The sequence below is a fragment of the Tigriopus californicus genome, chromosome 4 (assembly GCF_007210705.1).
Source record: "Tigriopus californicus strain San Diego chromosome 4, Tcal_SD_v2.1, whole genome shotgun sequence".
NCBI classification, from domain to species: Eukaryota; Metazoa; Arthropoda; class Copepoda; order Harpacticoida; family Harpacticidae; genus Tigriopus; species Tigriopus californicus.
The window spans coordinates 9,509,558-9,534,037 of NC_081443.1; the positions used below are offsets into that span (position 1 = coordinate 9,509,558).

A 24,480-nucleotide genomic window follows, 5' to 3' on the forward strand; every position below is an offset into this window, starting at 1 on the left:
AAACATGGACATGCTGCAGAAATTATGCACTTCAGCTTTGCTGGATCCGGCAATGCATTAGACGTTTTGAGTGGAGCAAAAACCAATTTATCACCAATGGATCGATGGAAGGAAAAGCAAATTGGAATTGTGCAAACTCACCAAAATATGATGTTGGGTTGGGCGGTAATATTATGGAACACGCAATCCAAATGAAGGGTGGATCCCAATCTCAGATATCGCTCTTCGGGACCTTGAATTGTGGCTTTAGCCTCTAAAGTAGAAAGCTTCCAATGATATTTTTGCGCCACCTTAGCAAAAATAAAAACTATAATGTAATAAAAAAGGAATGCCACCTACTCCAAATGTACTACATGCACTACATAAGAGTGTCCTTTAGACTTTCGAGTTCCATGTGCGTATGAGTCAAAATCTATCTTTTCGGTCTACGTGATGTTGTGGCCATTGAACCAGAGGACTTTATGATATATCACCACTTACCGATGACTATGAGCTGAGTGAATAGGAAGGACGGTGGATCAGAGCTGGTTTGGCATTTGTACGTGCCATTATCGCTCAATTGAAGCCCCCGAATCACTAGCGGCCAGTTCTGAAGAGGAAAACGTTCCCAGAAATAAGTTGCCACAAATCATCTTCGGACTTTGAAACGCTTTGGTTGTGGAAAGGAACGAGGAGAAAAAAACAACGTCTTACCCAAGCATTCTGCCGCTGAAGCGATCGGGTCCAAATGGGTGGCGAGGACCCTGAAACATTTTGGTCGACCTCAATTGCGTCCCTGGGAAACGATCTCTCATCAGGACTTCTCTCCATCCGGCCCAAATCGGGCTTGGTGGGAGCTCGTTTATCCCTTGGGCCCTCACTCATCAGATCTGAAGAGGGCCTGACCTTTGGATGTTGGGTCCAAAATCTGGGATCCAAAATGTGAATCGTTCCACCCAAAGCCAACAAAGCGAACGGGTTGTCACGCGACCACATCAGCTAGAAATCCGAAATGGGAAATGGGAGTTGGGGGAATATAATTCGACTCTCACTTGAGTTCTTGGAAACGATCTGGCGTCTCCTTCAAGATTGATCAAGCCCTTGATGGGACTCGAGCAGGTCATAATGGGAACTTTGGAGCATTGTAATGACAAGACTATTTTGCTTTGATCTCGTTAAGGGATTTCTTTACGTTGTTCTAAACTTGGAGGACTTTTGTTAACCTTAAAAATATGACGAAGCGCGAGCTCAAAAGTAAGCTAGGATAAGAAAATAGAGATGAATAAAAAAAGAGACAATCTACAACTGTCCGCCTTCGACATTTTTGTGTCTTTTCTATATGTAGCTGGTTTTTTCATCTATTCATTTACGTCTTCCTTTTAACATGTGTTAGTCCATGCTTTCCCCTGAAATCTATTCATTCTAGCTTTTCAGTACGTAAAGTTCGTTATGCTCTACTCGAAGTGCTGGAGTGCATGAATTTATAACAGAAACATACAACTAAAGGTCTTTCTAGAATACTTGTTTGAGGAATGATGGCAACAAACTGGGTTGATTCCAGTGGACGGATGTTTCAGGGCACGGAAATTTACGCAATCTTTAAATCAAACGGCAAGCTTGCAACCTGTGTGCGCCTAGTTGGTCTCCTTGACCCCAAACGCACAGAAAATGATTCCAAATTTTCGCATGTCAGTGACTTTTGAAATATGCTCAAAAATCAAGCCCCCAAAATGGCGATATTTGTCTTCTCCAGGAATTAGTAAACTATTCCTCTGGCCAGAGGTCACAATTCAATTGAATCAGTAAGCCTCGCCGCCACGTGGCAATTTTGTGTGCTTTTTCTCGGTGTCTTTCGGCTTTTCTCAGAATTCTAATGCCTTTGTGGACAACAAGGGTCAGAATTACAATTTGCAAGAAAGCGACAGTTTCACCTCGGTTTGTGCGAGTGTGGGAGTGAGTAGTCCCCCTCTCACTCCTGACTTGAAACTAGTATTTCTGGTCTTGCCATGAATTTGCCCAACATCTCTTGACGTAGAAGCGCATGTATTCACTTCATGTATTTTGCATCACCGACGGACCAACAACAGTACACACAATCGGATATTTGTAACTGACCGATGATTGGGTCATTTTGGTAAGTACAAGCGTCATAGCTGAAGGTGTTAGAGAACACGGATTCTACATTTTGAGGTCATACCAATGTTCGATTGTGGGCTTTCATTTTTTCGTTCTAGAAATGACTTGTTTGCATCGGTGATGGATGCAAAAAAATAGCTGGAGTTTGATGTTTCGCTAGACATCAAATATAAAAAAGGACCTAAACCTGGGAAAAGAAGCAGTGAGTTTTTCAGGCTCTATCAAATTGCAATGATTACTTCAGCACTTCAAAATAGGAACTGGTGATGTGACCTTTTCAACTCTATTCGAAGCGATACAGTTTTGGCACTAACTACCGATTAAGTATGGATGTAACATTTTACATCCACTTTGGTGGCCAATAACTAGTTTTAGCAACTAGGTTTTCTATTCCTAAGAGTTTTTTTTGCTTCTAAGGCATCAAATCTAATTGGGCTATCAAACATAAGTGGAGAGGGCATCGAGATTTTCTATATGGATTTGACGTCCAATCTTTGAGATGTATTTGGAATACATATTAATCACTGCCTTGGGATCCCGTCTTTGTTACGAAAATGAATTGTCCATTGACACAAAACCAGTTCTTGGATTTGCTCACTGATATTCTAGGACAATAAAACTCATCTCTGCCAGAAGGTAGAAAGGATAATGAACATATTCTAGATTCCGTTTCATGCGAGAGATATTCTCGATTTCAAGTCTGGCCAACTTTTTTGTTCCTTCCGACAACGACCCAACTTTCAACGGAGGGGTGAGAATAAAAGCAAAGAGACAGGAGTCATTCATCAAACACCTCTTTCTTATCTTCTAGAATGCTCTGTGCGAGATTGGAATGAACGCTTCAAAGGTTCTTTTTAGCAAGTAGGACTCGGCACGCTTCCTTCGTTTGAATTACGGGCGCTTGTTAATAATTATTTTACCTGGAGACGACTAGTTATATATGATATTGTCGGTTCTAGGCGAGACACTCTTTGTTCCCTGCCTGACCTAATGGTCTGGTGCTCAAGAGCTGCATTGAAAGAAATGCACAGACGGAGGAATTATCCTAAATGACAACTTGAATCCATCAGGTGCAAGATGAAATGCATCAACGGGTGAATCAGGGTTGCCACGTGTCAAGTTTCGCAATAATTGGGCAATAAGTCGACTTGGCAGAGGCCCGGACCACGCACTCCATATTACATAGCTTCAGTGAAAATGTTGCCAACTTGTGTTGCAAGCAAGTGAGCAATCCTCATGGGCGGTGCATACTTATGTGAAAGCTCTCAATCATGGGTTCGGAGAAGTCGGGGGAAAATAAGTCCTCGGTTTTTTCGTTCTTGTCTGTCAAGCGCCTGTCACTCAACCTTGCTTGTGAGCACGTTGAAATTGGGATGGTAGAGAAGAGTAGTAGTACAAGGCGTTCTTGAAGAGCTTGCTTGACGAGTTGGGGTGGGTCTTTCTTCTGAGGCCAAGAGCAAAAGATTCCATTTTCGAACTCATCACTCATTCCAGAGAAAGGTCGCACATGAAAATTTTCGTACGTACATCACTAGTTCATTCGTCGAGTTGAGTTAATAAAATGATGTTTTCCTTATTACTTTTGTTCTTGTGGGTAAAAGAGACCATTGAACAAACAAAAGGGGCCACGCCAATTGTACTTCACTTTTTTGCTATAATGAATTTCATTTTTGGTGCTCCATAAATGATTGACACGTACAACTTGCATTCAACGAACTCATTGCTGGCCATGCTGCCAATCATCAATTCAAACACAACAATTGTTGACTTTAGGTTCCAAATGCAACTTGACATAATGTGACATACTTTTCGGTCTAGTTTTTCGAAATCTTTAGTGAAAGAAAGCATATTTGTTTTACTTACGGTTGTTTTCTAACTTTGTGTTATTCTCGTTTATATAAACGTTTATATAGACACTAAGCAGCATTGTCCTAGAACTTTTCATAAACAAGAAATTGTGACATTCTTTTTAAGGACAAAGTTAATGGGATTGAAAACAATTCTCGATTGTCGGGCTAAACTTTTTCTTCGGAATATGAAAAATAGCCGAGATACGACTTTCAAAAAGCAGGGAATAAATAAATTCCAGTTGCAGTTTTTGGTTTTGGTTCCAGGTTTCCTATCAAAGCTGAAAACGAACTCGAACAATAATGAGTGAAAAAATTGAAGGCAGTACTCAAAATTCATCTTTTCCTCGATGATGGTGTTTCACAGAACCGCCAGGCCTTCCGTTGCAACAGGATTTAGGACTGAAGATTTCGCCAGTTTTAAATTCGATTTTCGGGCTTTTTTTTCAATTATTGATTGCCCGGCCACCCTTGCGTTTAATTTCATTGAATTCCCATACCTTGTACTTAAATTGGAAATTTATGAGTACATTTCCAGTTTTTTTGTAATGAAAGAAGGGGGATTCAAACTTGAATTTTGGCTTAGATTTTCAATCAATTCGCATATTTATTGAGTGACAACATGACATTTTGTCAAGATTTGTCTCATGGCAAAATTGTGTGAACTCGTCAGACTTGAAGCGTATGTGTAATGTAGGAAGAGTTCTCGAGTAACGTAATCCAGTTTTCCGTACAATGCGTAAACAATCGACTTGGTCGTCTCGCATTTTAGTATCAAAGTACTCATAAATAAAATCAGGGTCCTTTTTCCAGTTCAAGAGTCCAAAGTTGCTCGTGCATTATCAAATGTTCTCATGTTTTAAACATACTTCATGAATCTTTAGCTCGATATATATGGTCTAACTTGTAGAACCCTGTGAGTGTCAGTTTTGCTGAATATTTAAACTAATTCTGCTGAGTGAAAAAGGTGCTTCACATATATGTTCTTATAATCTTAACTCTTGTTATTTTAGGCATAACCATTCTCTGATCGATGTCTGTGGCTCCATTTCAATATCGTTGACTTTATAAGAACGACAATCAAAGTTCGCGAACTACACTTGTTTATACCTTAAATCGTACGAAAACAGCAATCTTTTAGGCGCTCGTATTGTTGTTCAGTCCTTTGATTAAAAAAGGGAACATAAATTGCTTCAAACTTGCTCTGATGTCAGGAACTTGCTGATTCAAAGAGTGGATTGATTTACCAACTTTATTTGCTAGTATTTTGCCAAGTCCTTCAGAAAATGTGGAACAATTGTATGGCATAACAGGGTCAATAATAACCTTAGATAGAGAGAATATCTGGAACGGCATGTGCCCTAGATTTTGTGATTGGAGCCTTGGCAAGGGCTCGCTACAAATATTTGGGACTTCTTGTATTCGAAGATTCTAGCGTTTTGGTGGCTATCTGTATGCTTTTGTCATCTATTCATGGGTCAAGATTTTCAATTCTCCCTTCTCCCTCAATCCAGGTGCAAAGCCATCAAATGTAATAAAATGGTATATACTGCGCTCCTCAATTTCTATTGTTTTCAAAATTGATGTTAGGAATACAAGATGCTGATATAACTCTGTATAACTCTGCAATACGAATTAAGGAAATATCTCATCTTACTTCTTACGTTACGCGTGGGTTTCTGATTATTGCGGGCATTTAAAGTTTAGTGTTTAAACGGGATCATTAGCCTGTAGATTGTTAATTCTATCAGCCCTACAAGCTACATCGAAAATCGGACTGTTGATTTTTTTGTTATTTTCAATAAAATGAGCATTCGATTTTCTTCCTACAAAATTCAATAGTAGGTTGGGTTATGAGTACTTTGAACGTTCCGTCTGAAAAACGATCGCTGTCAATGCTGTCAAGAGTGAGAAAAATTAGTTTCCTTTTATGAGCTAAGATGATTATCAAATACTTCCAAGTCACTCTAAGCATCTTACCGGACCACCTTCGTATTCCAATTGAGTTGGGGGAAGTTGAACCCAACAATTGAGAACAGCCGTGCCTCCAACTTGAGCCAGAATGATGGTTCCATTTCGACCGAGGAACAAATTTCCAACCTCGGGTAGATTGGTGGTAGGCGACTCAATCGCGGGGGACTCACTAGAGTGGGCGTGACTGCTGGAATTTGCCTCTCCCAAGGGATCCCACAATGGGAATGAATCCACTTTTGGACCCTGGGTCCGCGTTGGATGCTTGGTTAGATGAGGATGTCTACTATCAAAGCCGGAAGAAATATCTGGAGTCAAGAAGAATATTGAATTAAGTTGAGCGTTATTATTGGGTGGGGGGGGGTCACTTAAAATGAGAGAGGCCTTTATTTGTGTGGTGGGTATGTGTGCTTTAGCTAATTACTTGCATTTGGAATGCATTTCAGGTCGAACAAAGCAAGAAAAGCGGAGTGAGCTCCCACTGCAACTGCTGGTTTTAAATCCGTCCTCGAATCGTGCTTTGTTTTCTCTCGTTCCCTCTCCGTGGAATTGCATTCATCTTAATTGTGGCTCTCAAATCATTCTGCAAATCAAGTCTTTCCATTCAGGGCCCCTCAACCGAAAACTTGGAACAATGTCGAGAAGTACCTCCACCCCTGGGTTGGGCTGGTTCCAATGTTCCATGCATTATTCATATCCATCAAATCAGGTCTTTGAAGACAGACCTCTCCCAGAATGTGTGCGTGTGAGAGTGTGTGTTCCACTCTCATTGTGAAGATTGATCTCACAGATTTGAACCACTCATCAATCTAGGACACTCTTATTGGACACTTCACACCTCCAGATCAAATTCAAATTCGCCCTATAAAACACAATGTGGATCAAAGCCAGCGCCTATCGATGAGCATTTGCTGGGAAAAATGTGCTGAAATTCCACTATGTCCTGAAGGACACTCATTTCCATATGCAAGCAAACCTTGAACGGCCTTGTTGGCTCGCTCTGAAGGCAGAGGAGGAAAACTGGAAAGTGATTTACAATAGACTTGGCGCTGACTCATAAATTGCTACAGCAGCGAAGGCCCAGTCAATTTGAACCGATCTGGCAACTAAAGGCATTTACTTCTCCAATCGACGTTCTCTTACATGAGTACCCCCCATGTGAGTACGTACTAGAACAGTACTGAGTTCCAGACGGTTTTCAAATTTTCTTGCTGAGCCTTTGTTGAGTGAGCCCGGCCTTATTTTCAGGTCCATTCATGCTTGTCTAGCGCCTGCTTCATCCCTGCTCCACGCGCATGTCCCCGATGGCTTACGTTAATGGTTGAAGGGGATAAACCACAATATTGAAATGGATATGGCGTTTCGGAGGCCAAGGCGAGTTAAGGATGGATGTATGCAGACAAGCTGCGACATCCTTGTTGTGAAACGATCTTCTCCGTTGCCAAAGGCCAGTGAGAGTGAGTGGAACTAGCCACGTGTTGGAGATAAACAGTTCAACAGTTCCATTATAATTTCAAGCAAACACGAGCGGAGAGCTGGCGTCACATGATTCAAGTGTATACTTCATTTTCAAAGAGACAACAGGGAGACTGGTTGTTTCCTTTTTCCTGTGTAAACGTACACAAAAAAAGAAGAAGACCCTGTTGCCATTTTCGTCAGGAACTAGAACTAAATTTGTGGCTGAAAATGGGCGTTAAAGTGTCTTTAAAGTGCATTACAAGCTCTAAGGACTATCCAGGGACAGTCGGGGTGTACTCGAGTCCATTTTCCGAGGGTCTTTACAACAAGTTCAAATAAGGAAACGTGCTTCTTACAAGAGGCACTACAACCCATTTGGCCATAAAGTGTGATGGTTGAGCAAAATCTCTTTGGAATAGGATTCCCCCTTCTTCTTCGTCTTCTTCTTGAGAGTTTCCGTCCTCAGACAGAGCAGATAACTTCTTAAATAAATCCCTGTTCGTTTTCCCCTTTTCCGACTTTTCTAATATGGGCAGATTTACTGCCTTTGAAATCGTCTCTTACTTTTGTCCAGTTCAAGTGTGAAGAATACCTCAAACCCTAAAAAAGTCTCATCTAAAATGTGGGTTGAATTTGATTTATTCATGCAGCCATAGTTTAACTTCCTGACAAGCATACAGAGCATCACTAATCTTGACACAAAGAAAATTGAGTTTGAAGTGGAAAAAATCTTCAGAACAAAGGCCGACAAAGGTCAAATTTCAAGAACACCTTGGTACCTTGCGCAGACAACGTTGTGTGTATTTTTACGAATCAAATGTAACAATAATCGTCTTGAATCCAAAGTAAAAGACAAATGTAGAAAAATTAAAAAAGGCCAATAATGGCCGGTCGTTTTTCTCAATCTCAATTCTATCATCGAATTATTATTATTGAATCATAGGTTCAGTCCGAACTTTAGATGCCTTGAACTATGCAGGTTCCAGATGATTTTTTTTTTCGGTGCATTACCAAAGTCTGCTGATTGAACCTTGTGATTGTAATTCTTGGGATAAGCCTCTGAAGGCCAAGATCAAAGGACCAAACGTACGGAATCAATCGCCAAGGATGGATCGAGATCAAAGCGGTTCCCCATTGGGGAACAGTGTGGAACCGTGCGGAAGGTGTTTGGAAATAATGACAACCTGTCCAAGAGTGAATGAACCAAGTGACAAAAATATCGTTGGTCTTTGCTTCCAATCCATATTGTTGGTCGTCCAGGGACAACACAACAAAGTTCCCGAGAGTGGAACGGGAAAATTGAATTAAAACTTTGCGTTGATTCAACAGAAAAAGGCCACCAGAATGGCAAGCTTTGTGTGCGGATTATTGAAGGTGTGATTTGAAAACTTTCTATATTGTACCCCGTATACATTGTGTATGATACTCACATGGAAAGCTAGACAAGATGAGGAGAGGGAACAGCTGCAAACCCATTGTGATGAAGTTTTACTTGATCACTTTGAAGAATCAATATTCCGGCTGAATTCGTCCCGAAGAACCACTTTTATCACAAGCCATTTCACGAAACTTTCACCATTCTCTCACTCACTTCTTGGGGTTCGATGGTTCGATTTGTTTCTTCAAAACCACCCAAGTCTTAAATCAAATCATCTCTTCTCAAAGCGACTTCCTCTGATAGTGTCCTGTCTTCTCCTGAGGGAATCTGGAACAAGGGGAGAAAAATGTCAAACCATTTAAATATCGCTCAGTCGCCCAAACCCAAAAGAAAACGAGGAGGCAAGCTGGTTCCAAAATGTTCCAACCCACTTGAGTTATGTACTTCTCAAAATAGAGGGAATAGCGAAGATAACTAGGCATGTGTGTACGTAGGAATAAAAGTTTGTGCACACACCGTGGGTTAATCACATATTTCATGCATTTTTTCTCTATCACTGACATTTGTTCCGTGGGATCAACCCCCGATCCTGAGAGGACCCCAAGGCCAATTTCAGAGTTGGCTGACGATAACCGTTATATTCCCCAAAAATACCAAATGAGTGCTAAATTTGAAGTCTGGAACTTCCACCACCTTCCATCCTCGACCTTAATCGCCAAACAGGGTTAGCCATAAATCTACAACACCCAAGGGCGTTGTGATTAGAGTTAGGGAAAGTCCTTAGGATTTGGTGTCATTTCCATAATGCACACCTCATGTTCCAAAGACCTTGAATCTCAATTTCAAAGGAGATTTACTTCAAAGCCAATATTTAGTTAAGTAACTCTTCAATGATTTATCAGGTAAAGAGTCTCATGAGAATCGATAATCGAATATGGAAATTTCCTTGTTTCGTGGTAGTTTAGCTAAAAAGTAAACAAAACTGTACTCAAATCGATGGACATTATGATGTTGCAGCAAATTTCCGTTTTTCAATAATGGGCCTTTAATGCTTAACAAGCTTCAAACGGACCCATATTTAACCTTTGGAGGAATAGAAGTTTACAAACTCGCCAAAATGTATAATGGATTGGGACGAACATTTGGCTCTTACGATCGGTTATCCTGTTTTGTTGTGAAGTTGATGTTCCAAAAAAACTGAAACATGAACAGAATTTGATAATTGAATAGTGGTAGCTTCTTGTGGCATCACGGTTGATCGAGAACGCTTTGAAACGGGTCAATTCATTCTAAGGGACTGGGGTCATATTTCAAAGGACAAAGGTCACTATAGCAGACATAATTTATTACTGAAGGATGTCGCTCCATTCTCTAGTTGTCGAACGTCGTTTCATTGGCCTTGAACCGGGAATTTCCCCATATTTCTTGAGATTCTTTCAATATCCATAGCGGTAGAAGTAGGTGTAGTAGTCGTCGCAGAAGTGGTAGCAATTCCCAATCGATGCATATCCAATAAAGTTGCGTCGGTTCGGCTGGAATTCGACCCACCATTGATGCTACGCGGTCATTGATAAAACAAATGCGAGGTCCTACTCGTGAACCAATACATCGGAGAATTTGGAGACATCTAAAACTCGCCAGGACCCTCTTCTATTCCCGAACAGTACAATTGAACAAGCATGCATTCAAAATTATGTCATGCTTCGTTAGATATTTTTAATGAAACAAGGGAAAATAAATGCACCAAAAGATATCAAAATAATTTTCTTTATATAATCTTCATAAAAAACGCGAAAAATACTTCAATTGCAACCAAATTCCGCACTTGAAGGTCACCGATGAGCACGTCTGTTTAAGTACAATCATATGTTTAACTCTGAGAAATGCAAGGTTTCAATGGTCAGTAGTATGTGAGTATGTGAGTAGGTAGACGAGGAAAATAAAAGGACAAAAAGGAGGACGGTCGTCCACGTCGTCAGTTATAGATGTCCCTGGAGATACCAAAAGCTTTCAACGACCATTCCAATGCGGGCCTCTGTCATTTTTCTTTGTTTATTAACCCACGTTGAAACTCGAAATCGCGATTTTAAGCATCACATTCTTTTTATCCTTTACAGATCCCATCTCGTACGTACGTATGTTCAAGATAACAGGAGAAGGGTTCATTCCTTTGCCACAATGAATGCTAATTTCCTTCTCTACTTCCGCTTCTTTGGAAAGCACTTCTTCCATTCGGGAACACTCAAGCCCATTAATAACGAATGTAGCATCACAACCACAACCCTCAATATTGTGTTCCTATCATCAGATTTAAAGTGAGATGATTCAGATTATCCCACATTTCATCCATTGTCACCCAGAAGAGTCTCCAGAATCACAGTTCCTGGTTGGCGCTAAGTACAATCGGATGCATTTTTTATCCGGCTTGTGACAGAAAACTTGTGTACTCCATTCTGCCGAGGTCGAGGGTCCGTTTTGGTAGAGGGGGGAGGGGGTTAACTTTTTTAAAGCCCTGGGAATGATCTTGTGCAATCCCAAGATCAAAGGAGGAGTCCGTCCATTTCCCGACTTGGCTCGAGGAACCTGTTAGAGGAGAAGCATCATTTGTGCTTCTCGGCCTTGATGAATACTAACCATTTCGTTGCGATGTTGGGACTTGGGGGCTAGATAAGGGAAAAGAATTGCTCCAATCTGATTGCATGGCAAAGGGCGGCTTATCTCCTGCAGTAGAGCCATGCATGGCAAACACTGTCGCCCTATCTGCCTGGGATATATATATTTTACTCACGTTGTCGCTCTCCAGACTTTGTTTTCGTGTTTGCGACAAAATTTTCGGGAGACTCATTCCTTTCCTCTGCTAATGGATGAGTGACCCACCTACCTATGAAGTCAGCCTGACTCTGAGGGTCCCCTCAACATTTATTCCACACTTTGGTTGGTTCTCAAACCTTTCGGAGAAGACTATATTTAGACTAACTCTTTTTTTTCAGGTCAAAGGTGACTCTCAGTCCTTTTCAGTGGGTAGCATATCTATGCACAGTAAAAAAAAACTATTGGTCTTGATCAGGAGACCTTAAGAGCAACTTTTTATGGGAGTGGTCGAGAATAACTTTGGCTTGGTGCATATCGTGTTGGGGTTTGTGGTGTGAAGAGCCATGGAGAAAAAGTATTCTGACTGCTTGCAAATGCCCCTGGTCCCAAAAGTCCTGTTTTAGGCAGGGCGACAAGGATCAAAGTTCCAAACTGGGCCATGATTAACATTCTTCAGTGACTTTCGAGCTTGGGATTCCAGGAGATAAGCAAGGCTTTTGTTCGTGAAACGAGCCAAACCGGGCTCTTCCTTGAAAGTATTGAAAAGGTGTTCAGGGTGGTTGATTGTGAGCGCCGTTTCAGAGTGGAAAGAGCCTCTCCCTGTTCCATCAAGACCCATTACCCGAATCTCACTCTGGATCAAGCAATTGGGTGGAAAAGTCAAGCGAGGTGGGTCTTTCACCCAGGGTTGCCACTAATTTGAAGGATTGCCATGCTCGTGCATGAACAAGGTGCTTGTATGTCATTGTACCTAGGCCATGTGGAACAGAGGGAGTTAAAGGACATGGACTGCTTAATTGGAATAGATCAGTTGAAAAGTACTTAACTCATTTTGGGCAAACCTGATAATAGGGGACTCAAACATTTGCTCGTGAAATTGCCTCTTCATCAACATAGTAGACTGAGCTTCGAAAGTGTTCCATCAGCAAGGAACTGTCTGAAACAAGGACCTACTACAGATATCCAGGATTTTATTAATACCGTACAAACCGTACAATTACCTCATTATTGCATTCCATTGCGGTCATACGAGAGCCGTTTGTGTGTTCACTTTTTGCCTCCAACTTTTTGGTGCACTCATCAGAGTAATCAGACCTAGCTCAGAACTTCTTGCTCTTGACAAGAATGCAATGCAAAAAAAAAAAAATCATGCGCGATTGTCAAACTTTTGTGAACAGTTATCAGGGGTCACTTTGACTTGTCATTATTCGTAATGTACAAACTCATCGATAATTGGGTCCATTCTGCTTTGACAAGGAGGAAATCTGCTTCGAAACTCTCGGTAAAAGGCCAACCAAGACTGTGTTAACTGTATACAAAGCTTTGGTTCTTTCTCTTTTGGGTCGTAAGGAGACGAACAGATGATTCCAATGAACCATTTGGAGATGGAAGCTGAAGATTGGTAAAATAAATCTAATTGCAGATGCCATTTCTCTCAATGAAGATGAATCAGCACGGGAAACTGAAGTCTGTCCGCCTTTTAAGGAAGCAAACGACCAAGAACTATTGAAAGATGCTTTATCTGAAACCAATAGTTTCATACTTTCTTTACAACTCGATGGTACACACACAAGCTTGTTCTCCATGTGTTGATTCTATCGATTTTCCACTCTCAAAGAACTCCATCAGCTGATAAGGAATTTACGTGTTTTCCCCTTGTTTTCATAAAATGCCGATATTCTCCCCGAAATTGAAGCGTCGTGTCACAAATTGGGATTGTCACTTTCATCAACGAGAACGTGGAGTGGCTGTGTTTTTGGTTGTTTGGAACATTGTCCCTTGTTTTGGTGGATGATCCCGAGGAGTTTAGTTTCATTTTCAGAAATTGGATGAAGGCTCCAATTTTGTTTTGTCTGTTCAAACAAAAAAGAAATGCGAACGCAGGAAATTGGCCCAAACTTACTCCTCGAGAAATCCCTCATCTCCAGGTGAAGCTGGCAAAAGGGATCCCTATTCTTGTGCTTGACTTGTTTGCTAAATGTTAGTTAGCGATGTGAAAAGACCTTCCGTACATACATACATCCGAGGGAAAGAATTCAAAACGGTTCCATCAACGTGAGCCATTCTGTCGAGATAAAAATGGTGTGCTTTTCTGGTCTATTGGGGAGCCCGTAGAGCGTCCCAATCCGTGATCATAATCAGACCGACATCTACTGTACGTACTGTGGTGGTTGTAGTAGTATAACCGCCAACCATCATCCTTATCATTAAGTGAGCCTTGGAAAGCATGTCAAGCCGAGGGGATCCCAATTTATGCCATTGACACACTTGCGCTCCTACCAAGTCAAGGTGAGAAGAATGGCACAGATGTTCAATCAAAGAAACCATCAACGTTCTCGACAAAAGAATGCTATAGGCTTTGACAGAGACATCGTTGAGGGCTCAGTATTGATTAGGTTCTATAATCATAAACATGGGATTCGTCCGAACACCATTGGGGCTCATGTTTAATCTATCGACATATTCCACGCGCCTTACTCCGCTGCCAAAACTTTGCCGAGACGTCCAAATTTGACTCGATCCCTATTTGCCAAAAAACTGTCGATACAGACAAAGCTGACGTTAGTTACAAGGTTATTCCGCTACATATACGAGTACCTACATTGACAAGTACCTTTCGGTCCGGTTTCTTTGCATGGCTATAAAATTCTCTTTATCCCTTATTTGAATTCAAGAGGCCCGTTTCCCCGATCAATCTACATGGACAGTACGTAGGTACGTAGGTACAAAAGTTGAGAGGACGACAGTCCTTCTACACACTAGATACGTACTGCTACTGCATATACATACATAGTAGAGGACGTAGTAGTAGTAGGTAGTTTAGGGCCAAGAAGGACATTTTACTTTGCTGATAGGTCTATCCAGGTAATAGAAGTAGGCAAAGCCATCTCCAGAATAAATTGCCCCTATTGAACGATACACGCGCCGTCCAAGCGAGGCCGGGTAAATCAAGAGGATCAATCGAAAAATCCTTGACTCGCCATTTCCAAACGATTGATGTCTCGTTGAGAGGAAGCCAGTCAAACGTATCGCACAGAAGAAACTTGCGAGTGAGTGTCATATCAAAAGGTCCAGCCGAACGACGACATGGAAAATTGGAGATCCAACGAACGACAAAAGCTTTGAGAAGGACGGCGGAATCCGGAGATATGAAGCAAGTTTCAGGACGAAGTCAAAATCTCCGAAACTGAAAAGGATCACAGACCAGAAAATTCCACGATCCAAAGTTTGAATGAAAGATCAGGGACCGGCAAACTTTTGACCCGAGGCCTAGGGCAACATAAGCAAAAGACCAAGATAAAGGCCAGCCCGTCCCCGCAAGAACACTACTCGAAGAATGAATGTACCTTCTTCCGCTCCGTACTTTGAAGGCGCTCATAAAACGAAACAAGGACCAATTGGTTCACAATGATTTGTTAGCCAACACTCAGGAAACAATATATACTGATAAACATCTGGTTGGAGTTAAAGAGAGTATGGGATATAAATCTCCAAATCCTGGGAGGACCTACCTTTTTCTCTGGAGGCTCGTGCTCTTTTCCCAGCTCAGCTTTTACTGACCCTTCACTAACAAAAAAAAGATGTTCTTACTGGACTAGGATACACAGCATACGTTCTGAAGGTCCTAGGATCCCCCTTTGAACGAGGAATTGGTGTTCATAAAAACAAGCCTACCTTTACCCGAAAATGTCTTCTAAGGCTCTGGACATGGAACGTACGTACAGACAGACATACGTACAGAGGCATCCGGAAAAAGACACATCCAACATTGCGGCCCCATTCCTGGTTCTCACAATTAGGTCAAATCAAAGGCCGAGAGAGAGGCGAGGAAAGTGAAGAAACTTGCTCCTCGTATGGACATTACTTGTTCTCAATGTCCATTAGCGCTCGTTTTTGTGGCATGAAGCATGGGTTCCACATTTTTCTAGTGTCTTGTTGTCCTTCTATGGTCCAGAAAACGACTTCAGCTCAATAGCGGCAGGGCGTTTTCATTCTCCATTGCAAATAGGCCTTGTGCCTCTGGAGGGATTTCATTGGGGATCTTTCACTCACGTGCCCACTCCGCATTCTCATCTTCTTGAGGGTCCCCAAACCAAACTCAAACTCTTTCGTGGGTTGACCCTCTTGTCAGCTCAATTGGGTATTTACTTTTAGTCCAATCTAAGTTGCTCCTATCTGGACCTCCCGCTTTTCTGCGGGACGCAGGCCGTTCTCATGATCTCCTTTGTGACAATTTAAGGACAAGAGGGACGATGCAATCAGGACAATTCAAGGGTAGTAATGCGATTGTTCTGCCATTGGCAAGGCAGTTTCATAGTGCTGCACACGATGATTAACTTTAATGGAACCCTCAAGAGGAGGCGAAGAGTCTTTTATTGCATCTTTGGGATTGAGTTGAGACTGGCGAGATTTAAGTTTGGAACTTGAACATGATTGATTGCCTTTCACGAAAAGTTTCCCAATGCAGCCATCAAGTTGTCGCCTGGTCCATATTGTGCCTCAACCTCAAATTGAGGCAAGAGAAAAATCTCACAGAGACCACACGGGAGATCCAAAGATCCACGCCAATGGAATGGACCATCTGTAGCCCAAGTCCCAGAATATCGAATAATTAACCGAAACGTTGAAGTGAAAGCGTCTCCCTTCTCGATTGTATTGCATCCCATTAGTCAAGGAGCCGAGGATCAAACTACGAGAATTTACACTCCCAAGCCAGACCTTACCACAAACATGGAACAGAGAACGTCTCAGAATTGGTGGGTACCTTTATACTTGTATAATTTTGCCCACCTTCCGGTTCGAGTGGTTCCATTGGCTCGTCAATGAGCGTTTTCAACCAGACACTGGGGAAGCCTTATTCAGGCCTTCTCCCTGCATTAGTCTTCAATTAGTTTCTGTTGGGGTTTGGGGGCCATGAATAAAAATGGCTCCAGAGGTAATCCTATGGGCAGAATTTGGCCCAACGTCGACTCCTAAGAACCCAACGACCAGGGAAGACGCCATTAGGCAAGTTTTCTCCACCCTGAAACCACATTTAGCGACAAATTTATAAGAAGCAGTCGCCTTTTTTACTCCAACACTGAGCAACGCAGAGTTGGTATTCCATTCGGCACCTGGTAGCTGCATGTACTTTCTATACATCTACAGTAACACAGTGTGGACAACAGACACACACTCACACAGTATACGGTGGTGGGCATGCGAGAATCTGATAAAGATAAAAGGCGAAAAAGTTTTGCCCTGGTACTCCAGATCTTGCAGACAGTTTGTTTCGCCAATACAGACCCCTTCATTTTGGTTCTGGGCACTTCATCATGATGGATGAAGGCCGTCAGGAACGGGGACACCCTGTTCGGTATTGTGCTAGTACACAGATAGATCTCGGGGTAACGGGACGACAGTACGTACGTACGTTTCACATTTCTGGGTTTTGGCCGCGGAATCAGCCAAGCAGAAATAAGCACACCCAAGTAGGAGGAGAAAGAACCTCTTGGGCCATCATTCGTTGTCCATCCTTGAGACAGTGGAAGCCAAGGCCGTGGGACCAGAGGACTAGAGGAACTCTTCTCATCAGATCCTGTCACACTAAATCTGGGTTTAGTCACAATTACGCTGCATGTTTCTTGCACTCGAATCTAACTTGGACTAACTCAATTTCCTAGTGAAAGCAAAAGTGTGTGTAAGGAGTTAGTCTCCCACAAAAGATTGTGGTCTTCGTGCACGCCAGAGATGAGGATACGTGCTTGGCACACTTACTTTCAAGACATAACAACTTTGGCGGGAGTGAGGAAGTCGAAATAGTTAATCCTTTTTTTTGAGGTTTGGCTCACAATGACGCGGTGGATTGCTTTTGAAGATTTCATTACGTTTGCTGGGCTGCACTAATTACAAAAGGGTGGCTTTGCTGTCGAAGATGGAGAGAAATTGGGCTTCAACACAGCACTCTACACAGGCTCAAAAATACATTTCCGAGGAAAAGAACGACAGCCATGGTCCGGGTTTTTATGATGGTAGCTGTTGTGAATCCCGTGTTCTTTCTCGGCTAAACGACCATTACTTTCCACTTGAGTCTACAAAGAAGACCGTGAATAACCCGACCACATTCTCCTATGTTAGCGATAATACATAATTGCCATGATCTCCTAAGTTTGAGCCACAACTACGACGTCCCAGACAGTCAAAATATTGACTTGGACCCTTGAAGGTCAGATTTTTTGGAACTTGGACGAGAATGTTTTCATTCTGCCCACTACTACCATCACAGAGCCATTCACAAGACCAAATGAGCCACCCAAGCCTTTTTCTATTGAAATAGATGACTCTTTTGGTGGAGACGTTAGATTGTGGGTCGTGCGTTGAAAATGAGTTCTTTCGGAGAAATTGGAACTCGTTTTTGTCATGGCTCCAAGAGGATGATCATCCGCCCAACGAATAAATGGCACGACTAGATACAAGAAGGGAAGAAGGAGATCATAGAAAGATTATATTACTGTGCCAAATTGCACTTAAATCAGAATGCAGTTTTTGCATCATCTCTCGCCCCCCCCCCCTCCTCCATTCACCCACCACCAAATGGGTCCCCCCAAATGGAGAAGGAGATCCAAAGGGACCACTTGGCCAGATTGTAGCCACACATTGGAGATGATTGAGGATCATTCTCAGACATGTGTTGAACTCTAATGGTCAGGGGCCAAATACCGTGGTAGCTCCCGCCCTCTCACTTTTTGGGAAGGGGAAGAAAATTGGGAGGGGGCGGGGGAGGAAAGCCACCAAATATGCCGTTTCAATCTGAGGGAAAGGCGGGACATTTCCATAATTGTTCCCAACAACTCAATGCCTTCAGATCGTTAGGACACAAAAAAGCAAAATTGTGCGTGGAACTTCTGGCCTTGAGTGCAAGCTCGAGTAAATAGTGAGCGAGTAATTACTGATTCCAAGGCCACTACCACTCTTCGCACTTATTCCCGGTTCAATACCAGTGGTCGTTATTCCAAAAAAATCTGGGCATTCCCCTGAGAATTGGAGCTAACAAATTGGCACGCCATTGGAAATATGTTGCAAGCCACAATTGAGCCTGGGATGACTGTGCATTGTGCAGGGACGTGCATTAAGGCCAGTAAATGACCCCTAAGGACCAAATAGCACTTGTGATGCACTCCAAATTGAAATGTGCACTTTTCCTGCCAAGTTCATCCAGAATATCACAACCAGTAAACAACCACCAGTCATGCTCACTTATCAAAAGTACAGCGACTTTCATTTCAGAGAATTGATTCAAATCTTAAATCATCATGTCGTGGCTAAACAAAAACAAAACGGCGAAACGCTATTCAATTTTTAATGATGAGAGACATAATGCTACGGACATCTTTGATGTAAGTTGAAGATGAAAAGAAGATGATAGACAGTCTTCAGGAGCTCTGGGAAATTCATCTCGTACTTTGAAAGTTCAAAATTGATTGCTCCTGGGTATTGTTTCTTTCAGAAACAGCCAACCAGAATATAATTTGGAAGGTGAGATCCAATGATGCGAATCTAAATTCGTTCCATTAAAAAGAATGATAGATTAGTCACTCTTAAAATTATACTCGTAGGGGACCCTTATTCTCATTCAGGGTTGTGGTTGAATATGATAGTGTCACGCAAGCCGTTCCTTAAATTTCAGGATTTTTTTATTTGATAAAATTGTACAATGTTTTTTGTACTGTAAGTAAAGCCTGTCATCGCATCAATCTATGCAATATCCCCATGGGCAAAGTCATAGTACGTGTAAAATTGGTTTATCTTCAATGGGTGTGGGGAAGCATGGAAAAGTTTCCTTGAGGCAGGTCGGGAGGGAGAATCGAACCTGGAACCATTTTCGAATTAAAATTAACTCCTGTGATCAGCAAAGTAAATCAGGGTTTGAAGAGACCAGCCTTTTTTGATCGCTTATATTTCTCGGATATTCAAGGGAAGGAAAACAGTGCTCGAAATCAATATTGAATATGAGAACTTTTCTTTGAATATTTCAAGTTCGCATAGTACCGCTACTAGTTATTGCAAAACGAAAGATTGTTAGATTATATTTCATTCTAGAATTTAATTAGAGACAAACATTTTGTTCTTGCGAAAGTCATTGTTCGTCGTTTTGCAAGTCAGCAAGCATAAGAGCCAAACTAATCCAAATATCGTCCGAAATTTGAGCAAATTTTCAAGCGAATGATTCAATGTTCATAAATAAATTTAATTGCCTGACCGCGAACTACGTGTTCATTTGAGTTTGTAACCGTATTCTTCAACTATTTTCTTTAACTATTGGTTGCATTTTAAAATGCACGAGAGAGTACAAAACTTCACTATGCAAATTGATATTCAACCACCGTGATCTGATTCCATTTTCTCATAAATGCATAACCGTGATCGTATGTGAAGCGACGGATCCATATGTTAACCTGGCCTTTGGATTTGCCTTTGCTGAGATAAAACACGAGGCGGATGTGCATTGCTCAAGTCTTTGCTTGGTAATGACAAGAGTACAAGTTAACTGAATTGGGGTTAAAAAATTCCATTTGGTAGCAAGCACACTTAGGCATGTGCGAGCTTCACTTGTGAATGAGCAAAGTCAAATTTGGAATATGTTTCACAAATCTGGGCCCCTTGTAAGATCAGCCAGCCTTCAAAAGGTTAAAAAAAATCGGCGGTCCTTCACAAGGCAGATAACGGGATTGGAGAAATTATTTTACAATATGATAAAAACGCTTGACATCTACAGCATAGCATTCAAAGGAGGTACGAATATTAGTAGCGTGTTTGAATGCATTCATGGTCCTTGTCCACATTTCTTTACTGTCTTCTGATCTCAGACGATATCATTCAATCGTGGACCCAAAGCCTTTGCTCAAGGGCAATTTGGAGCGACACTTATCGAAAATTCCTGAAATGGCTTACGCTCAGGGTCTTTTTAGATGTGGAAATACCAATCATTTGATAGACCAGGTATTTCATTGTTCCTGACCCTCTTTTACCTCAAGGCGAATTACATTTTATATTTACATTTAATAAATTTCTTTGTATCGGTTGCAAAATCTGCAAAAACATAATTACAACATCAAACATTCGAAATGATTGTCTCGCAGCAATCAATCAATGGAATGATTGGTTGTAATGTAAGATAGCTCATATTTTAAACAGAAAAATGAAATTATGACAAAATCATAGTAAGTACGTGTACAATTCATTGTTGCATTGAAACAGAATAGAATAAGCACTAAATCGACAAAAAGCTTTATCATGTGTCGGTTTTCAAGGGTGAATAAGCAAGAAACTCGACAAAGGCTTTGTGTGATCAACTTAAGACCACTTGTTACACAATTTAAGTTCGCTACACGAATGAATTTATATTAACTCACGATACCAAATTAATGTAAAGGATCAGCTAGACTCAGGGACTTATTTAACTTGACGTTTAAGACAAAAACACCAAAGTGTTTGTACGTCATTCTATATGTTTCGTCTTACATTGCGCAGGGACAAGAAAAAAGCATATAACGATGGGCATGTGTACAACATAAAAGGCCCTAGAAGTATTTTGAAAAAATAAATGTCAATAACAAATTTGAGGGTAAAGGTTGTACTAGATCTTCGAAGAGAATCATCTACAATTTCATGTGATGAACATAAAAGGTTGACAAATTTACTTTTATCTTCATTAACTTAAGGACATAGGGGACACATCATTTTATTTCTCATTTCTTGAAATGCCGTGCGTTTGTTTGGGAATTGCTTGTCGGATGTCAAAAAATTGGCATTCCACAATGCTCCCGTTTCCGTGCCACATGGAAAACTTCTAAAATAACTCCGAATTTTCTATGGAAGGCTGATACTTCCCAGGGGGTCATCTTCGGAACCAAAATGAAATGATAACAAACCGAAATTGGCCTAGACCTTGTGGTGGATAAACACTTCGAAAATTCCTGTGCGGGTAGTTTGATGTGCAAATGCATTTTTCGGTCTTATTGAAATTTTGTCCGCATTCAGGTGGAATAACATTGTCAACTACGTATACTACGCAACTACGCAAACACAATCGAATGTCTTCAACCGGGTTGGAGTCTAAATTTAGAATAACTCCAATAATCAATATTCAATGGACAAAGTTGCGGAGTCCTTCGATGTGACAACTCGTTGGCCAATTTGACTATTACTTTCCCAATAGGAAGCTTATGTTCATTCATCTGTCTTGCTTCGTCCCTCTCCACTTCCAATTTGTAGCACAACCAAATCAAAGTTCCTCTTTATAATTTAGAGTCTTTTATTCACATATCCTGGCTTTTAGAACAAAACTTCGCCGAATAGGCCGAGTTTTGTCTACTAATTCCAAGAGACTCAGAGCAAGCGACAAGATTACATCAGTTCGCACGTTGCACTGTTTCTCTGAGGGGAACTCAAGTAGTTATGGTGAGTGTATGTAAATATGTGAGTGTTATCGTGTCCTTGAGGGCAAAATTTGCTTGTTAGAAAAATGGAAACTATTTGAACCCAAAACGTTAGATCGTTTAATTAACTGGTTTCCATGCTCTTACATACTTCTTTGTCGTTTGAAAAAGAGAAGTGGTATGGCTTCAAATGGTCAAGGTTGGAGTTCCACTTTTGAGGGTTTGACTCCTTTGTGCGACAGAATTGCACATTGTGGCTCGGACAAAGCTCAATTTTGTTAAGGTTAGTTCTCGAGGACGACTTGGGTCAATTCCGTAATTCATTCGTTTCCGGTTCAATGATCGCTTTTGACCTTTTTTGAAAACTGTCTCAAGAAATCAAGACGGCACAGACTTTGTCCACACTAGATGATGATCATAAATCTACCATTAAATGCATTCCTTAAAAAGCGACCTTGAGTTTGAGTCTGACGCAGGGGATCTCTCAAGGGGAACACCATTCAACCGTTAATGTAAATGCCATCCAATTCTTTAGTCCTCTTTTCCACTTCAACGATTCGTTGGTTGAATGGGTTCAGTTTTGGGTCACAAATTTCATTCGGCCCAAATTGATGAGGGGCACTCAATCGGTTTAACCTCACCATGGACAGGTCCAAGGGACAATTCTTGAAAGGAGTTGGGACAAAAGGAAAGTAAACTTCCTTAAAGCCAGATCAAGCCAACAGGCTGTCATCCCCCTGAGCCAATAACCTTTGCCTGGCAACCTAGCTATCAAACTGGATATCATCTATGACCTGCATTTTGTTTTTGAAACTAACGTAATATGGGGCCCACCAAAACTAAAAACAAGGAAACACAATCTACAAACTAATCCTGCATTGGGTGTGGGTGGTCCATGAACCATTCAATGTTGAGTAGGGAGATGAGGCTTTGGGACCCTTCTGTGGAAAAGCTCCCTTAAGCTTTTGGGGCTTTCAAGGAAACAAAGTCTAGTCAACGGACCATAAAAAGCAGGCATAAATCAGTTGATCGATTTGTGAAAACCATAAAGGCCTTGGACCCAGATCCCACCCGATCCATGTGTTTGATGTCTTCTGTTTGGATAAGAATCCTTTGTCGAGCCAAAGAGGGGGGAACCAAGAGCTTCTTTGGGATCTTGGTTGTCATTAATGCCAGAGCCTCAGTGGATCCACTGGATGGAGAGGGGATGGAGCCCCCGTTCTTCCCCATGTGAATGGAATGTGCCATAATATTTGAGAGTTCTCGTCAAGAGTAGTTGAATAAACCGAGACAGCTGATGGAGCCATCAAATTTCATGACACTTCAAATTGCTCCCTTTATAAGGCTGTTCAAATTCAAATACCATTTGAAATTGCCTTTCAAACGATAAGATCCTGCCGGAGCCAAATACCTGACTTTCACTCTTGTGTTACGAGAGGAGGCACTTGTCTCAAACAGCGCCCTTAAAACCGACAGTGTGGGCATTAAAAATACATTAATTGTTCATATTGAGACCTTAGTCAACAAAGAATGACCATATGGTGGTTTATTATGTACTCACCATGAATTCGTCACTTCAAAGAATTTCTAGTGGTCTTCGCCCAGCAAAGAGAATCATAATCCGCCAACTCCATTCGCCACCACTAAAAACCAATTTGCCTCTGCGGTGCTGGCCTTTAAAGTGCCTTTTGGAACTTCGTGAAGATAGAACTGTTTTTCAAATGACAGGGCCAAGTCTGTCCCTGTCTAGAAGCTGGAGAAATATGGAAAAACCAAAATCCCTCGGAAAGGATACACGAGTATTGCCAAGAAACCACTCAAGACACACTGTACTCCAACTTACGTCGTCCAATGTGGTCCCTCTTCCTTTGGTTTTGGCCTGTCTCTAACTAAGGCCAAACTCAAGCTCGCTGTACTCGAAACAGAAGAAGAGACTCCCGACGAAGTGAACGAACGCTGTCGTTTCATCAGCGAGTTCGCTCCACTTTGAGCCTTACAAGGGCAAGAGGAGGAGAAGGAGCACAGTAGAACTGGTTGACGAGGAGGAGGAGGAAGAGGAGGAACGAGAACATTTTAGCGCGTTTTTTTCCCGCCAAAAGAATCTTTTTTTTGAATGAGAGGAGATGAGAAGAACCCAGTGGATCAACTAGTAACAAATGAGAAGAGGAACGCCGTCGTTGGAAAAGGAGACTCGGAGGAGGCCCAGAAAAAACTTTGAATTTAGGTTCGGAAAACATGGATACTGCTAATAAGACCTGGCTCCCGCTCCTCCTCCTGCTCCTGCTCCTGTTCCTTTGGACTGGAATCATTTTTTCTCCGATATGACGAACTTGCTAGTCCTTGGAAATGCACCCAAGTTCGAGGCACTCTGAATGAACTTTCATCTTTTTGCCGGTATTGGTTCTCAGAAAGGAGAATGCTGGGATCCACAGAAAATTTCGCCTAACTTTTGTGTAGGAAATAAACTTAGTCGTTGAAATTG

At 41.7% G+C, this 24,480-nt stretch overlaps 1 protein-coding gene and 1 long non-coding RNA gene across 3 annotated transcripts in view; one reads left to right on the top strand and one right to left on the bottom strand.

The window, feature by feature from the left end:
- Nucleotides 1–23,979, bottom strand: part of LOC131879764 (uncharacterized) — a 53,607-nt gene extending 29,628 nt beyond the window's left edge. The window contains exons 1-7 of one of the 2 annotated variants that reach the window (XM_059226176.1): nucleotides 23,842–23,979; nucleotides 23,560–23,751; nucleotides 8,822–9,096; nucleotides 5,943–6,241; nucleotides 694–978; nucleotides 481–589; nucleotides 142–253 (exon numbers count right to left, since the gene is read on the bottom strand). In XM_059226176.1, the coding sequence (XP_059082159.1) occupies nucleotides 142–253; nucleotides 481–589; nucleotides 694–978; nucleotides 5,943–6,241; nucleotides 8,822–8,867 (851 nt within the window). In that variant the 5' untranslated portion in view covers nucleotides 8,868–9,096; nucleotides 23,560–23,751; nucleotides 23,842–23,979. Of the gene's footprint in view, nucleotides 1–141; nucleotides 254–480; nucleotides 590–693; nucleotides 979–5,942; nucleotides 6,242–8,821; nucleotides 9,097–23,559 lie in introns of both variants that reach the window. The other variant, XM_059226175.1, reaches the window with a different exon arrangement.
- On the top strand, nucleotides 6,235–7,903 carry LOC131879767 (uncharacterized). Its single transcript, XR_009373193.1, has 2 exons — nucleotides 6,235–7,091; nucleotides 7,182–7,903. It is a non-coding gene; the product is annotated as an uncharacterized LOC131879767 (long non-coding RNA).
- Nucleotides 23,980–24,480: the final 501 nt, after the last annotated feature.